This window comes from Oryctolagus cuniculus, chromosome 10 (genome assembly GCF_964237555.1).
Source record: "Oryctolagus cuniculus chromosome 10, mOryCun1.1, whole genome shotgun sequence".
Classification (NCBI taxonomy): domain Eukaryota; kingdom Metazoa; phylum Chordata; class Mammalia; order Lagomorpha; family Leporidae; genus Oryctolagus; species Oryctolagus cuniculus.
This window is the reverse complement of record NC_091441.1, coordinates 93,797,713-93,816,594: the sequence shown is the minus strand read 5'-3', so window position 1 is coordinate 93,816,594 and position 18,882 is coordinate 93,797,713. Positions and strand designations below refer to the sequence as shown.

Below are 18,882 nucleotides of genomic sequence, written 5' to 3'. Positions count from 1 at the left end.
GGTATGGTTTAAGTCTAACTTTGTTTTATTTTTTTTTAAATGAGAGCCTCATTATTCTGTATTTAATGTCCTGTTCGGGTTTCTTTCTGACTATAACAGAACAAGAATGCACTAGGAAGAGACCAGCTGGCTCTCAGAGTTTAGGAAAGACCAGAAAACTCCCTGATGAAAAGGCAGAATCATGGGCAGGTGTGGTCTGGATATTGGAAATTCTGTGATCATTTTGTCACAGCCTCTCCTAAGAAATAAAGGGGCACAATCTGTTGTGGACACCTTGGCATACCTCTGTTCTGCAGTCAAATTCCCAAGAAAGAACTTCCTCATAGTGGGGGGTAGGCATGTGACCTGACTCTGGCCAATCAAATAAATGCTCCTTCCCAAGAGTTTATGGAGCACATTCATCGATTCGACAAATATTTAATGACCATGTATACCTTCTGGGTGGTAAAGATAAAACAGTGGAAAAAGAATAAAATCTGTCCTCCTGGAATTTACATTCTAGTAATATAAAAGGACAAATTTTAAAATATATACATTTGTCAGATGGTGATAAGTTCTACTTACAAAAATAAAACTGGATGAAGGAATACAGAGGGTAGGAACATGGGTGGTTGTGCTATTTTATGTCAGAGGGGCAAAGAAGGGCTACAACAAAGTACCACTGACTAGAGCAGAGACTTGAAAAAAGCCAAGGAATGAAATGTGTGGATATTTATAGTTCTGTCCAACAGAAACATAATGGGAACCACAAAGGTAATTCTAAAATTTCTAGTAGTCACATTACAAAAATAAAATAAAAAACAGGTGAAATTAATTTTAATACGATGTTTTATTTTAGCCGATATGTCCAAAATATTTACATTTCAACATACAATTGAAAAAATGATTAATGAGAGATCTTACGTTCTTTTCCTTGTAATAGATATTCAGCATCAGATATGCATTTCACATTTACAGTACATCACAACTCAAGAGCTTAATAGCCACATATGGCTCATGGCTACCAGCATAGGTCCAGGAACAGAATGTCCCCATGGAACTTCCTACAAACGTCAAAGCCCTGAGACAGCAGGCCTAATGTGTTTACTGAAGAGCAAAAAAGGCCACAGTGGCTCATGTGATGGGAGTAGAAGAGAGAGCAGCAAGAATGGAAGTCAGCACAGTGAGAGGGGATGTAGTCCTGTAGAGGAAGGCAGGCCCATGTAAGGGTTCCACTGTTACTCTGAGTAAACATGGAAACCACTGAGGATGGGAGGAGCTTCCTGGGCCCATGGCCTGTGAGCCTATATTTGACCCCATGCCTGGTTTAATCCTGAAATTTTCTAGTTTTTGAACAAGAGGCTGTACATTTTCATTTGCACAAGGCCCAATCAATTATCCCCCTGGTTGTTACTGGAGAGTTTTGATCAGAGTGACATGAATTGTTTTATGCTTTAAAAGGATTACTAGCAAATATAAGGCTAGGAGTAGGAAAAACAGCCAGGATGCTGTTGTTACAAGCCAGGTGAGAGATGATGGCGGCCAAGTGACACCAAGAGGAGGGCCCAATTGGTTGCACTGGCCTGCAGCTACAGCACGGTGCCAGCATCACACCTATGCAGAGCCATGTCCTGCTCAGCCAGTTCCACAGACTTCTGCCCAGTTTCTCAGGTGGGTGCCTGGGAATCTGAGAACCCTATATATTTGCAACACATTTTCTTTTTTATAAGACAGCAGCCATTGGTTCCTCTTCTTGCCTCCCCTTTTTTCTAGAGGGAGGCAGGACACTCTGTGGACCCAGCAAGACTGTGCAGATATAGCACATGGAAGTTCTCCAAAAGAAGAATCCAGGTGCCATCAGAAGATCAGGGTCCCTTTGAATGTTAACAAGCTGCTGAAAGGAAAAAGGAAAGAAGGGACTACAGACTATCTTCTGTGTTAGGTCACTGCAGATGGAACTTCTTATACTTCCTCTTCATTGATTCTAATTAAGTAAATCCACATGGATTTGGCAGGTGATGTAGTCAGAATAGGACACCCAAAATGCATATGCTGAAACTTTGTCTCCAGGGTGACAGGCTTAAGATATCGGGTCTTTAAGAGATAATTAAGAGAATTAAGAGAACACAACAACAGACACAGTCTTGGAAGCAGAGATTGGGCCCTCATCAGACACAGAACCTGCTAGCACCTTGATCAACATCCCAGCTTCTGGAACTGTGAGAAAATAAATTTCTTTTCTTTACAAATTATCCTGTCTCAAGTATTTTGTTATAGAAGCAGGAATAAACCAAGGTAGCAAAATGGGACCCGGTAAAGTTGATGTAAATGCAAAATATAGCTAAAATATAGTTAAGTCCCACAAAATGCATTGCTCATATCTCAGTAATAAAATGAAAAAACATTAACTTTGAAGACTTTCAGTTGTTTTACATTTAAATGTGTTCAATTACCTCCAGGTTTAAGCTGGCAAATGAAAACTAAATTATCAGTATTTAGATTTTAGTTAATCAAATAGAAAATCCATGAAGCCATGTTACAAATGATACAATGCAGCTACCAGTAAGGTAGATAGCAGTAAGTAAAAAGCCTATACTTTCTAATCAAAATTCTTACAAGGTAATTTATTGGCCACATGCTCAAGTGTTATGAAAAGGACAAAACACAGATGTTATCAGCTCCCAACCGCAAGGACTTAGGTCAGCTGCTCACCTTCTTCTGAAGCACGTTGATTTTCCTTTCCTTCACTTCTAACATGTCCTTCATGTCACGAATCTCTCCCGCCAGAGTCCCCTTCTCCTCCGTGAGGTCTTGCAGCTGTTTTGTTTTCTTATTGAGAAAAGATTCTTTCTCTTCCAGTCGTAATCTCAGTGCATCTACCTGAAACCAGGAAAAAAGAAAGAAGGCTTCATGGGGCACCATTAGTGCTGTCCTAGGAGGGGGTAGGGGTAGGTCCCGGACCACTCAGAGCCATGTGCTTGGCCAGCCCATGTCCACTTGCAAGCTTTGTGGGCCTTTCTGAGCAATAACGCTTTTTTTCTTTTTACCATATATGGTTTCTACAAAATAAGACATATATGACAGTGTATTTCCATGTTTGTGTCCGTGCTTATGGGAAACAAAGCACAGGGGTACTCCTCGTCTCTGAGAGCCCAGGGAGGGGAGATGCTGCTCAGGCTCTCCTCCCAGAATATGGAGAACACAACGAACATCTGGAAGAACAAGATTGACACGTAGAGAAACACTCCTAAATTAGAAAAATACATGTTGCCAGGAGGAAGTGAAGGCTGCCGGGGGAAGAAACTGATGTGGAAACAAAACACCCATTCTCCGGCTTTATGAAAGACTGCTTTCCAAATACTTAAAAAAAAAAAAAAAAAGACAAAGCAAACCCCAAACTCCCTAACTCTATTTTAGCTCAAAAATTTTAAAAATTACAATTCTTGCCTTTCAAATGTTATTAATAGAAAGAGAAAACATCATCTTTATTTTTTAAATTTAACATGCTGAAGGCCATGTGTAAAGAAAGTTCTATTTCTGGACTACACAGACTAAATCATAGGGGAAAAAAATCACTGGGGTGGCAGAAAAATGAGACAATCCAAAGCATATGAAAACAATCAAAAGATCATTTTAAAGTTAATCCTTTATAGCCTTTTTAAATTCTACTTAATTGATCTATACCGTATTTGTATCTGTGTTTATAAATGTACACTAACTTAGTCTTAAAAAGCCACTGCGACAAATACTTTATTTGAAGGTTGATTATCAATAACAGTATGAGATTTCCAAGAAAATTGTTCTCAGCTGAACAATGACATTTAATATATTACTAATAAGACATTTCCTTTCTTATTGATTGTAAAAAAAAAAAAAAAAAAGAAAATGAAAAAGATTTGGATACTTTGCCAAAACTATTGTACTGCCATCTTAGCAGATACCAGAGCTATTTTCTGAATTTCTGTGTCACTCCAAAATTCTTACGTTGAAATTAAATCCCCAAAATGACGGCATTAACAGGTATGCTTTAAGGAGGCAAGTATATCATCAGGGTGGAGTCCTCATGAATGGGATTAGTTGCCTTATAAAAGAGACCCCAGGGGATTTATTCATCTCTTCCACAACAAGGAGGAGCCATCTATGAAGCAGGAGCCCTCCCCAGACACCAAATCTTGGACTTCCCAACCTCTGGAACTGTAAGAAATACATTTCTGTTGTTGATAAGCTACTCAATCAGGGTATTTTGGTATTTTTGTGGTGATAAGCTACTCAATCTAGTATTCTGTTATAGTCCCTTGAATGGACTAAGTCGACCACAAGCACTTATGCTTTCTGAATTGTTAAAGATATCTAAATATGTGATCAACACATAAAGGTGCGGGTTGGATGGATCCATGGGTTCCAGGATCATCTTCTATAATATGTCCTGGTCGCTCTGGGGAGAAATATTTCAAATTAGTCACAGTCCCCTTGATGTGCGAAAGGAATATACTATGTTTACTAACAAATCAAAATTACGTAAGATCATACAATGAGTCTAAAAGATGTACTCTCAATATGTTTACAAAAATGTTGATAACAACATTATTCATAACAGATCATTCCGAACTGAACTCAAATGTGAATGAATAAAACTGTAATTTCCTTGGGATAATATCTAGCCATAAAAAGGAATGAACCAGAAACATGTACAGAAACCCAGGTATATCTTAAAAACATGTTGAGTGGAAAGAATCCAGAGGGCTGATTGGATGATTCCATTTTCATTTCTATGAAATTCTAAAGGAGGTAAGACAAATCTATGGTTACAGAAATGACAGCGATGATTATCAGAGGTAGGAGGTAGACAGGACTGATTACAATAGGCCAGGAGGGAATTGTTATGTCCTCTAAATTGATTATGAGAGTAGTTACATAGTATACAGATTTGTCAAGACTCACAGAACTGCACAGTTTAATAACTGATACTCCAATGGACAGTTATAATTTATATTTCAATAAAGTTAAAAATGCATGACTGTACAATAAAGATTAACAAATTTCTTACCAGATTCTCTTTCAAGAAAGGAAGGGAACAAAATACAACATAACATCTCATCCTCGGAATCAAATTATCATATAACCCCAGTGGAAGAATGACAGGGGTGGGGCCGATGGGTGCACACGGATAATGAATGGGTTGTTGAGGTGAGGGAGGAGTTTAATCCTCACTCTCCACACCAGGAAATCAACAGACAAAAGTTACATCAACAACCAGGAAGCAGAGATGAAGGCATGTTATTTAAAGACATCTAAATAATCAGGCAACAAGAGTTAAAAGGGGTTGCCTTGGGCAAAAAGAAATGAGATAGAGCTGCTGTATCTCGTAACAAATTTTGTTGAACATTTTCACTGTTTCATACAACAGGCAAGTAAAATTTGGATGAAAAGGAAACAAAGATAAATTTTTCCCTAAAAAGAATGAAATAATACTATCATAAGTAAAATAGATAGATATGCAAATACTATGAGGGCACAGAGCCAAACGGCAACGTGGAACAAGGGAAAGAGAGCCCGGCTTTTAGGCCCAGTTCTACAGCTCTCTGTGAGGATTAGGATGAGGAACTCTCCTGTCCCCCCTCCCAGCCTTCCAGCAAACAGCCTAACCAAAGTACTGTGAAACCAAAAGTTGACAACAGATACTCTCTAAGCGTCTGTAATTTCAAATGCAGGAGTTAGTTGTTGGTAGAACATACCAAGAAAGGATGATAACATCAAAGATAAAGAATTGTTATTGGAGTAAATTTCCTTCTCTTACCCTTGGCAACAAAAAAGTGTCAATGTTGTCTTTCTAAAGGCCAAAGGTGATAGGGAGTGGCTGATGCTGTGGCACAGTGTGTAAAAACAACCGCCTTCAGTGCCGGCATCCTTTTTGGGCACTAGTTGAAGTCCCTGCTGCTCCACTTGCGATCCAGCTCTCTGCTAAGGCCTGGGAAAGCAGTAGAAGATGGCCCAAGTCCTTAGGCCCTGCACCCCTGTGGGAGACCTGGAAGAAACTCCTGGCTCCTGGCTTCAGATCGGTGCAGGTCTGGCCACTGCGGTCATCTAGGAAGTGAACCAGTGGATGGAGGATCTCTCTGTCTCTCTCTGCCTCTGCCTCTGCCTCTCTGTAACTCTGCCTTTCAAATAAGTAAATCTTTTTTTTTTTTTAAGTGATAAAGATGAGTGAGCAGAGTTTTTCCAGTTTCTGATGGCAAAAGGAAGATGGGATTGGGATATCCCAGCAAGGGAAAGGGTGATGACAGGCATGAGCTTAGAGTTCCAGCACGGCCTGACTGCCTTATGAGAAAAGGTGGCGATTCTGTGATTAGAGATGCTGAGAAGTGCAGATTCATCACAGAGCTGCTGGCTGTACCTCTTCTTGTGGGATGGTACAGAGATAAGAGCAGGGAAGGTAGAAAATTCATGCCAGCTGATGTCAACACGGCAGATTCTCAGGTGGCTTACCTCTGGCTAAAGTTCTCTTTAGGGGCTGCTCCTCTTCTAATCCAGCTCTCTGCTATGGCCTGGGAATCAGTGAAAGATGGCCCAAGTGCTTGGGCCCCTGCACATGTGGGAGACCAGGAGGAAACACCTGGCTCCTGGCTTCAGATCGGCACAGCTCTGGCCATTGCGGCCATCTGGGGAGTGAACCAATGGAAGAAAGACCTTTCTCTCTGTCTCTCCCTCTCACTGTCTGTAACACTATCTCTCAAATAAATAAATAAAATCTTTAAAAATAAATAAATAAAGTTCTCTTTACCTACCAATCTGGAATGACACCACAACTTTTCTTTGAGTTTTCACCCTATCTAGTGAAAATGACTTTCCTCTTATGCACAAAGTGTGGACATTTGGTGAGTTCCTTGCAAACTGGCAGGACATGCTGAGCATCCCAGCCCATAATAGTGGTTAACAGAGGGTACAGTCAGTTATATAGATTTGTACACAATCTTACCAGGGCTCAATAGGATTCAGAGAAGCAATCCATGATTGCGGTCCCATTAGCCCCACATAGCTATACCTGGACTAAAAAGAAATGCCCACCATCCAAACCGGAACATAAATAACTTACAACACAGGAGGTAGTGAGTGCTGCTGGATAGAGTATAGGAAAAGAAACTGTGTAATGACAAAGAGGACACTTAATATTTGCAGCACCTTTTTGCCATGTGTGATCTATCAGTGCTCTGTTGCACCTTCCTGACCACAGAAGAGATGAAAAGCAACTCTAGTCGTGAGAATATTTCTGCAGGAATAAAATAGAGAGCAAGGATGGTTGTGATCAACACACTACTCACAACACCCAAACTCAACATGGCAGGAAGGAGTCGCTGCCAGCTGAGGTCTTGTTTGGGAGTTTATTCTCCATGTGCCGGAAAGCACGCACTTAACTTCAAAGGAATTTGGATCATGCCCTTCAATCACCTCCATTCTATCTTTAGATATTTGCGGAGTCTCTGAGAATTGAGAAATGAAGCTTGAGGGCCTGTTTTGTTATTTTTTTAATATAAAACTTTGACCTGAACCACATCCAATCCTCAACCAGCATTAGCCCGATTTGCAGTAAGCAAGTATGACATCATTTCTAAAGTCAAATTTGAACTTCCAGATGGTGCAAAACCACAAGCAGACGCACAGGCCCCTGATGCACAGTGGTTTAAACATGGGGAAGATCAAGCAAGAAAGAATACTTTATTAAAAATTAGAATATGTAGCTCTAAACTGGGTATCAATGAATGTGATTAAAGTTCTGCTCACTAATACTGCAACTTCACTCAACAGTGTACATCATTCTAAAATGAATCAGAAAAACCTTGAAGTCTAGATTATATTCCAACATCAGGTAGAAACACAAAAGTTAAAATGTTTGGGAATGCAGAATACTTTTTTCTGCCTCTTCACTCAACACCAAATAATTTTAAGGACCCTTGACTCTCTCTCAAATTCTGGCAGTTGATTCAATAATAATACTTGGCAAAGCAAACAGCACCATCATTTCCCAGAAAAACAAAAGAAAATTAGAACTGTATGATAGAGTCAGTGCACAAAGACCCATAGAGTAGAATTTCCCATCTTTACATACGACTTGACCACATGGGAACTAGCCACCTAATGTTAAAACTAGGACAATCCTTCCATTTTAGGAGAATGACTCATTTCCTTTTGATCTGGTTGTGTATGTGTGTGTAAGAGCGTGTAACATATGAAAAGTTAACCTTTTATCTGGCAGTATAAAACATAAAACATTTGTTATCACTTCAGTTCCAGGTAATAACTTGAAAGCAAAGGACCATGGCAATGAAATTGGCAAAAATTGCTAAAATCAGAGTTAAGCATTATTAATCTTCATGTCAGCACCCAGGAATTATAGCCAGTTCCAAGGGTGAGGTATGTTTCTAGAAGTTCTACCCAACAGGCTCCTGACCTTTCTGCCATATTTTATGTGGGCCTTCAGAAACAGTTTCAATGTTGTGACAAAACACTAAGTGCTACTTGATATGCCATAAATAATTTTCAAAAATCAAACGGTTCATTTCAGTTTTAAAATGACTACAGCCACACTTGAGCACAAAGCATTTGAGGGAGAAACAGGGACCATGTGAAAATTTTCACAGATTAAATACTACTTCCTAGACAACACTTCAGGAATTGAATAAGCATGCTAACACAAAGAACAACCTTAAAAGAAAACGAAAAAAGAACCTTAAAAGAATATTGAAACTGGAATGCTCACAAAAGCTTCCAGTATAGTTTTCTTTCACATTCAAAATTTCTTCTGTTTGTATTCCCTAATAGAAGATGTGGGATAAGAGAATATTTGAATTTGATTCAAGTTGCAATCATTCACATGGGGAGGCGGTCTCAAAGTTGGAAGTACGCATGATACACACAACCTCCAAAGACAAACACTAAAAATAACCCAAACCTAAAGCTTGTGGTAGTAACCACCCATCCTCACTCCCATCCAACTCGCTTTCTCTTTTGGAATTCAGGGAAGATTCTGGGTCCCAAGCCTCCTTGCAGGAAGATGAGGTGCCACGCTTTATCAGGGAAATGTGAGCAGGATACAGGCACATCACTTCTTTTGAGTCCCCCCTCCCAACTCTGCAGCTGCCTCTGAGACCCAGGCAGCTCCCAGCTTCCAAGATGGCAGACTCTTGGTGAGGCCAGGTCCTCAAGTGACCCTGCGAAACAGGCTGCCCCCACCATGCACACACCAATCTTCAGTCCCTCACATGAGTTGGATTCACAGTATGATGCGTTTAACCACTCCCAAGATTATTACAACAACTTCTGCTTTTGCTAAGAAGTAGGCACCTTCTAAAAGTAGAAAGATTGGTTCATCTTATCAGTTACCATGAACCTAAGAGGAAGCAAGGCCATTGTGCCTCCCTTTACTCTCCCTACATTCAGATTTCAAAATCTACTTGCCCTCTCCTTTCCCCCCAAATTTAAAAAGGGAGGAAATGACAGACAGCTGAGAACAGAGGTAAGAGAAAAAGGAAGCAGAATCCTCAAGAGCCGACATGGGAATTAAAGATTAAGATTCTAGGGAGATGGGAGAGAAAGAGAGACAGAGAGACAGAGAGAGAAAGAAAGAGAAAGGATCCCTTGAAGTCGTCTACCTGAGGTTAAGTTTAAGTTTGGCTAGAGAAGTGGCTCAAGGGGCTAACTTTGTCTTGATATCCTCCACATTGCAATCATGTGTTCAACCAATTTAAGGCAACAGCCATGGACTTACCTACAGGCCTTCCAAATGTGGGGAAACATAGCTAAGGTGTCACAAGTAAAGTGGAGATCATAATCATTCCTCCTTCATCCCGTTATTTTGAGGATTAAATAACAGGTAATGCTCTTAGCACAGTGCCTGGCACCCAGAAACACTCCATAAATTCTTGCTATTGTTATTATACTTTATTATTCTGCTTTCCACAACCTCTAATCCACTGATTTATATGCTGCAGGAATGTAATAAAAGGCGCTGATCAACAGCACTGGGGAAGAGTAGAGAACTAGCAAATAATGTTGTGTGCTCTAACAAGCACCAGAGAATGCCACCAGCTGACATGGATTTCAAACACGCTAGTGTGCACCTATGATGTGTGCGTCAATGCAGAGGGGTGTCTGGGTAAGAAAGTACCTGGGTGTCCCAGGAGAGAATCAATTCTTCAGGCGCACTTAATTAACCTATGAAAGGCTTTAAGTAAAAGCTGACACCCCAGAGTCAGCTACCAAATGCACCTTGATATTCACTACATTGGATGAATAGCAGAAAATTGTTCAGTAAGCATAACTGACGTAGTGAAGTGAGTGGTGGATGAGATGTGTGGAGCAATTAGACAATGTTTTATAGGCACAATGACTCTTCTAGGAACAAGATTTAGGATGCTGTATCCAAATATATATATGTAATTTTAAATGTCCTATTAGCCAAAGCATAAAAAGGTGAAATTAATTTTAATAATATGTAATTTAAATTACCATATTCAGAATGGTATGAATAAACATATAACTGACATGAATGACAATGTTTTTATTTCTTTCAGATTGTCTTCAATACTCAGCATTTATTTTACACTTTCAGCACATCTCAGTCAAAACTAGCCACATTTCATTTCTATAGTCACATGTGACTTAGGCTTGCCATTACTGTCAGCACAGGTCTACAATTAGAATAAACTCCAAAGTTTCAACCCTTGCGATGGAGTCCCAGACTTGGAATGTTGGTCTCACCTGCATACAGATGCCTCAGGAGGATTTGGGCCCAGCAACAAACACAAGATTGGCTGCTCCCTGCCACAGGAAATACCATCACACTAGGAAGACAGCTAGAACTTCAAGGAGTACACAAAGGTGTTGTAGGACTGATGTACACCCTCACCTGGGGGTGGGGTATTGCAGCAGATGTCCTATAGCCCTCTCCTCTCTAACCATAAGAGGCTACCAATCTCCACAAAAACAAAATCAAGTAACTATTTATGACCTAACTGGTGTGGTGATTCAGTCGGCATGAATCTATCAGAAGTCTTGTTGAAAGAAGATCTCAGAATACTCAGTGCTTTGAAAAATTTTTATACCTATCTCTAATGACATTAAAAGCTGCCTACAGAAGAAAATGTCCCTCAGTGACTGCATGGTCAGACTGATGATGAGGGTGTGTCTGCCTCTGATTCTAGGCTGGTTACATCATTCTACTCTTCCACTTTTGCAGCTTGTTTGATTTTAGAGGTCTCTTCTCTGTAAGGTTTCCTTTACATAGCCAATAACTAGAACCATTTATCCATCCACTTAACGAACAGGAAGAACCAAGTTTGTGCTGGGCATTGTTCTAGATGTTAGGTATACAGCCTATTAAAACAGTCAACCTCTAACTTCTTAACCATATATGTGTGAGGATTGGGAGTTGAAGCAGAGCACCTCAGTTTTATGTCATTATCATTAATAAACATGAGTTTGAGGATAAGAAGGGAATAACATAGATGTAAAATCTAAGACATAAAAGCTTTATAATACAAACTTCAAATTAGAAATAGTAATATAAAAATGATCAATTTTTTGTTTTAAAAATTATTCCTTTTCAAACAAAAATTATATACTACTACAGTTTTAATGTTTTTATGATGATTTTAAAATTTATAAGTGAAATTGAATGAAAATGTTTTCACTTGATTGCTGTTTATAACCCTTGCCCATTTTCCTGTTGGATTTTTTTAAATTTGTTGAACTCTATTTCATAGAACCATTAAACCAAGCTGGTATTGTGGTCTAGTGGGTTAAGCTGCCATCTGCCACACCTGTACCCCATATGGGCATTGGTGCAAGTCTCAGCTGTTCCACTTCTGATCTAGGTCTCTGCTAATGTACCTAGGGAAGCAGTGGAAGCTGTCCTCTGCACCCACATGGCATACACAGAGGCAGTTCCGGGCTCCTGGCTTGTCTGGCCCAGCCCTGGCCATTGCAGCCATTTGGAAAGTGAACCAGCAGAAGGAAGTTCTCCATCTCTGTCTTTCTCTTTCTGCTTCTCCCTCTCTCTCTCTCTCTCTCTCTCTGTAACTCTGCCTTTCAAATAAATATTTTTTTTAAAAAAGAGTCAAAAAAGAACTACTAGACCTTTGACTATAATGTAACTTAAAATGCTATCTCAGAAAATCACAAAATATTAAGTTGAAAAATATTTTCTAGATTTGTCCACTTAAAAAAGCTTAGTGATCCCTGTTAAATATAAGAGTGGGAATAAGAGAGGGAGGAGATGTACAGTTTGGCACATGCTCAATCGGACTTGCCCCAAACGGCAGAGTTAGAAATGTGCCAGAGGATTCCAATTCAATCCCATCAAGGTGGCATGTACCAATGCCATCTCACTAGTCAAAGTGATCAGTTTCAGTTCACAATTGATCATAATGATAGGAGTAAGAGTCAAAGGGATCATATAAACAAGACTAGTGTCTGCTAACACTAACTGATGGAATTAAAAAGGAGAGAATGACCCAGCATGGGAAGCAGGATACACAGCAGACTCACAGAACGGCAGATGTCCTAACAGCCCTCAGCCTCAGAATCAGCCCTTAAGGTATTTGGATCTGGCTGAAGAGCCCTTGAGAGTATTTCAGTCATGGAAAGCCAAAACACTCTGGCAAAAAACAAACAAAAAAAACCAAACCAAAACAAAACAAAACAAAAAACACTAAATGAAAGATCTCCACGAGTGAGATCCCAGTGGAAAGAATGGGCCTTCAAAGAAGGAGGTACCTTTCTCTGAAGGGAGGACAGAACTTCCACTTTGACTATGACCTTGTCTAAATAAGATCGGAGTTGGCGAACTCAAAAGGCTCCTATAGCCTTGGCAACTCATGACAAGAGTCTAGGGTGATTACTGATGCCATAAATAAGAGTGTCAATTTGTGAAGTCAACAACAGGTGTCACAACTGTGCACTTACTCCCCATGTAGGATCTCTGTCTTCATGTGTTGTACAATATGAATTAATGCTATAACTAGTACTCAAACAGTACTTTACAGTTTGTGTTTCTGTGTGGGTGCAAACTGTTGAAATCTTTACTTAATATATGCTAAATTGATCTTCTGTATATAAAGATAATTGAAAATGAATCTTGATGTGAATGGAATGGGAGAAGGAGTGGGAGATGAGAGGGTTGCCTGTGGGAGGGAAGTTATGGGGGGAGGGAAGCCACTGTAATCCAAAAGCTATACTTTGGAAATTTATATTTATTAAATAAAAGTTAAGAAAATTCATCATGCAGCAGAGAGAATTAATCTCTTTGTAGGGGACAGCAAAAAAAAAAAAAAAATTAGCTACTTCACAAGTGATGAGCATTCACACTATATACCCAGTGTGTGGTCTCTGAAAACCAGGCCTTCCTAAGAGAAACTGATTTCTTCATAGAAATAAGTTTGAGGTGGCAAATGTATACAGTGAGTACAAAATACCTTGCTGAATCAGAAAGCAAGAACATTACTAAAGACCAATGGAATCTTGTGATTGGCCAGGGATGGGAAAGTTTGATGTCCTATTCTCAAAAACCACTTAGGCTATTCTATGGCAAACAAACACCAGGGGACAGGAATGGAGGCTGGGGGACAGATAGGAAATTGCTGTGGAGAACCAGAAGGGAGGCATTGCTGCCACACTAGGATAGAGGAGTGTGAGAGATGCATTCTGAAATGGGATCGGGAGACAGCTGGCAGAACCAAGAATTTGTACATGTATCTGTGAAATGAAGGAAGAAATCCAAGATGATTCCTAGTTGATTGGCTAGAATGTCTCAGGAGATAATGAAACTACTGCCTGCTCTGAGAAAGATGGGGGAGACTCAGACTTGAGGAAAGAAAATCAATAGTAAAGGATAGGACATGTGTAGTAACTTGAGATGGCTGGGAAACATCCATAAGGCAAAAGGCTATACAATTCAGAAGCTCCTAGACCATGGTCTGACCCAGGCGTGGATGAAGAACTCTGTAATTTGATCAGCATTTCTCCAGAAGACTAATAAGCACAACTTGTGCACATTTAGATGTGGCCATTTGAGATCAAATCAGGAAAAACGTGTAGGGAGAGGACAACCAAGCAGTTGGAAACAGAGAAATCCCTTTCCTAAATGGCCTCTGGGTCTCAGTCTCTTGTGATAAGGTCTTGCTCCCTCGCATAGGCATGAGTAGTAACAAGAGAACTGTTCATTTCAGTAAGCCCTTGGGTCTTTCAAGGTGGCTAGTTAATGCCAATGCTGTACATGTCCTCCTGTTGTCCATGGTGGCCAATGGAGTGACACTGATTGTGGAAATCAAAGATTATTTGATCTTATTTCTGTGTGCTAGCTTCTAGCTAGTAATCAAAGGCTTCTATACAAGATGAGTGGGAAAGCCCACGTTATATTTTAAAATACTTAGCTAGCACAAAGAGAAACAACAATGGCTATATTATAGAGTTCTTCATAATTTACAATATACCTTCCTGTTAGATTATGTCTGTTCTTTTATATAGCTTCAACACAGAAAAATAAAATTCAGGGATATTTAGTATTGTAGAACCACATGCTATGCTTATAAAAGCTAAGTTACAATCACTAGCTTGTTAATAACACAGTTGATTTTCAGGTTGTAAAGATGCATTTATCTTACCTACCTGTCAAAAAATTATACCCAAGTTCCATATGCCACCTACTTGAAGAAAACAATGGTGGTTTAAGAGTGCTTTGTATCACCTACATGGAAGAATTCATATCATATGTGGGTTAATAATGCAGCCAACTTTATAAAGCCTGTTTTCATACTTAAGTTTTTGGCTACTTCTTACACTAAAATTAGGTGGTTTTAAGTGACTAGTCCAAAGTTCAAAATTTAATGTTCAGTTCAGTTCCAGCAAATTTCTGAAAACACATGGGAATTGTAACTCATGTGTTAATACTTAAAGTTTTTGTTAATAAAACTTCCAACACTAACCTTACCTCATTGAACTTACCTCACTGGTTTTTATGCTCACTATAAAACTATAGCTGTCATAATATTTTTGAATTACTACAAAAGGAAGTAAGCCATTCCAAAGTCAATGTTATTTTGCAACATGATGATAGTTATAAATTCAAAATACTTAAAACCAATTTGCAAAGCTATCAATCTCAATACCTCCTAACATTTGAGAAGTCCATCTTCAAAATATTTACTATTACCAAAAAAAGCAAGTTTAAGAAAATACCACGTATCACCTAATATTGTACTTTCCCTTTAAGTAGGCACATGAAATTGTGTTTTAACATAAAATTTAAAAATAATGATCTTACTTAGATGTTTCAAGGAAGTTCTAAACTATCATTGAAGCCCAAAGAATTTAAATTACTAATAATTTAGTACTAAGATTAAGCAATAATTTTGTGATATCAAAGTCAATGCTTTTCAATAAATCCAAATAAGTAAGCTCAAGCCAGGTATCTTGGAAGTAGTTATGAAGAACAAGTTGGAGAGTGCAACTGTTTGATTTAAATCCAGGTTTTAGTGCCATGACTCTCAAATATTTCTGGAAGACGGGGACCTATGTTCATGGGTCCATGTGTGGGGAGCAACTGGGAGCAACTCGGACTAGACTAAGTTACTGGAATTAAGACTTATTCTATGCATCTGCTCTCCCACAATATGGCGCTGAGAAGGGAAACAGCTTCTACACAGCTGCCTCCAGTTCAACCAATAAACTGTGGGACCTGCTCCTGATTGGAGGAGAGCAGCGTACTCGGCGTGTGGGTAGCAGAGTTGGGATTGGTGGAAGAGGACTATAAAGGAGGAGAGAGACAACATGCACCGGGAACATCTAAGGGGAACATCTGAAGGAACACCTGTGCAGCCCCCGAGAGAGCCGGCCGGCGGTGTGCCGCTCCCCTGCAGAAGTGGGGAATGTGGCCAGGGGGAACTGCCCTTCCACGGAGGTGGAAGGGATAGTAGCCAACCCGGGAAGAACCAGCAGCAAACCCGGGGAGGGCCGAGCAGATGAAAGAACAGCGCAGGGTCCTGTGTCGTTCCTCCACGAAGAGGGGGAGCGACATCCATGAGTTTGGAATAAGAAGTTTTCTAATACTATCTTTTCTGTTCCTTGTTATGTCATGCTTCCTGTGAAGGTTTCAAAAGGTAAAAGGAATTGATTCTGGATCATGCAAATAACTCATTATAACCAAGGAATGCTAAGAGATTTCAACAGAGATGGTCCTTGACATAAGACTGTCTTACAGTGCTTTAATCTATGTAAAAGTGATACACATTCAGCAGGATACTATGAAGGTTGACTTTTCCTGGGCTAGTGACACGCAATTTTCCCTCCGGATGCTGGGCAGCAGCAGCAAGCCACTGCTCCCCATAGGCTATCAATCACAAGAGGAAACTACTGACACTATATCACGTACCGTGTTGCTAGGTTGTGATGCTCAGTAGGTCAGGGATATTAAACACATTTTCAACTTACAGCATTTTTGATTTACCATGGGTTTACTGGGATGTAACCCCATGTAACTTAGGGAGCATTTGTATGTGCCTTTGTGTTTGCACATAAGATTGCTTTATGGTGAAATGGAGAAAGCTTCGAAGGCATCGCTTACGTCCCTGATACAGTCCCTCCAAGCCCCAGCCACAGTGCCTCCTGGTGACCACATAAACAATGGGTCCATCAGCTCTCATATGAAAACAGCAATCAATGAGGAAACTGGGACATCACCAAGCATACAACTCTGCAGGCCTAAGCTAGCACCTGAGCCATGGTGGTCAGTCCCACAGTATATCAAGAAGAAATTTACATTCAGCAAACGCCATACTTTTCCCCATTCAATTAATGATATTAATTTAAATTTTATTAACTTTTACATTGTAGTTTCATCCACTATGTGATTTTGATTTGGATTCTTAGTTCTTTAAGATCTAAAAGTGCATTTGGTCTTATCTTTGGCCCCAATTAAATTAATCTATGTTGGGGGCAGCACTGTGGCCTAGCAGGAAAAGTCACCGCTTACAGTGTCATAGGAGTGTCAGTTTGAGTCTTGGCTGCTCCACTTCTGATCTAGCTCTTTGCTATGGCCTGGGAAAGCAGTGGAGGAGGGCCCAAGTCCTTGGGCCCCTGCACCTGCGTGGGAGACCCGGAAGAGGCTCCTGGCTCTTGGCTTTGGAATGGTGCAGCTCTGGTGGTTGTGGCCATCTGGGGAGTGAACCAGTGGATGCAAAACCTCTCTCTTTCTCTCTCTCTCTCTCCCTCTCTATAACTCTGCCTTTCAAATAAATAAATCTTTAGAAAAAATTAACATAATAACTACTGAAAGCAAGACTGGGCATCTACAATATTCTTTTTATCATTTTAAAAGAAATTTCTTTCCAAGTATATGCAATACTCCTATAAAGTAAAAATATTTGTTCTTTGAAATTCCCCTGGGTGTTGTGAAAAAGTTAACTGGGGGCGTGGGAGTGAGGGTGATCAAGCAGATGTGGGAAATATGGTGAGCTCTCATGATTTATGGTAGACATCAGTGAACTGAAGGTTCTGGACAGTTCCATGGCAAAGATCTTCTGACACTTGATTTCACTTACATTTTCCTTAGTTTTTTACAGAATCTGTTTTTTTCTAAAAGCATGTAATAATATCCCTCAGAATATTACTAGCAAAGACTGTTCTAAAGAATTTTGAGAACTCATGGACAAGATACATTTGAGTCTAGTATAATGGGACACTTCACTGGACTGGATTAAGGAAGTCTCTACTCAGAGTCAACTAAGTGCCTCTAAGACATCTAAGGCTAGCACTTTGTTAGGTGATGTGCTCAGGGATACACTGGAGGAAATGCTGATTATAGGTGGAAATCCTCAATCTCTGAGGCTTACAGGGTGAACACAGCACGGCTGTGATTTAATGTCCTATCTTCTGGTTCAGAATCGATTCTAAGGGCCAGCCCTCTGGTGTAGCAGGTAAAGCCACTGCCTGTAATTCTGGCATGCCCTAGGAGTGCCTGTTCAAGTCCTGGCTGCTCTACTTCCAGTCTAGCTTCCTGCTAATGGCCTGGAAAATAGCAGCAGAAGATGGCCCAAGTGCTTAGGCTCTTGCCATCCACAGGGGAGACCTGTTGCTCCCCCTCTTCGTGGAGGAACGACACAGGACCCTGCGCTGTTCTTTCGTCTGCTCGGCCCTCCCCGGGTTTGCTGCTGGTTCTTCCCAGGTTGGCTACTGTCCCTTCCACCTCTGTGGAAGGGCGGTTCCCCCTGGCCACTTTCCCCACTTCCGCAGGGGAGCGGCACACCGCCGGCCGGCTCTCTCGGGAGCTGCACAGGTGTTCCTTCAGATAGATGTTCCCCTTAGATGTTCCCGGTGCATGTTGTCTCTCTCCTCCTTTATAGTCCTCTTCCGCCAATCCCAACTCGGCTGCCCACACGCCGAGTACGCTGCTCTCCTCCAATCAGGAGCAGGATCAGCTCCTGGAGGTCATCACTCAAGTTGGCAAGAGGCAGCTGCGTAGAAGCTGTTTCCTCCTCTCCCAGCACCATATTGTGGGAGAACAGATGCATAGAATAAGTCTTAATTCCAGTAACTTAGTCTAGTCCGAGTTGCTCCCAGTTGCTCCCCACAGATCCCCCTTTCTTTTTATTTTTTGGCGTTGATACGCGCCTGTCTTCGGTGCCCCGCAGCACACACTCTGCTCTGCTTGCTGGAGTTGCCCACAGGTGCTTACAAGCCCTACCAATCAGGCAAACCGAATCCGGGTCCTCTCTTCGCCATGTTGTGAGGAGGTTTTTAGGCGCTGATGCGTGCCTGTGTTCGGTGCCCTGCAGTGCATGCTCTGCTCTGCTAGAACTGCCTGCAGGTGCTTACAAGCCCTAGCAATCAGGCAAACTGAATCCAAGCCTTCTC

At 40.7% G+C, this 18,882-nt stretch overlaps 1 protein-coding gene across 26 annotated transcripts in view; it reads right to left on the bottom strand.

Moving 5' to 3' along the window:
• ERC2 (ELKS/RAB6-interacting/CAST family member 2) overlaps positions 1–18,882 on the bottom strand; it is a 1,007,328-nt gene that overhangs the window by 582,054 nt on the left and 406,392 nt on the right. For all 26 annotated transcript variants that reach the window (XM_051852289.2, XM_051852290.2, XM_051852291.2 and 23 more), the window contains one exon: positions 2,692–2,859. In XM_051852289.2, coding sequence (XP_051708249.1) covers positions 2,692–2,859 — 168 coding nt within the window. The remainder of the gene's footprint in view (positions 1–2,691; positions 2,860–18,882) is intronic.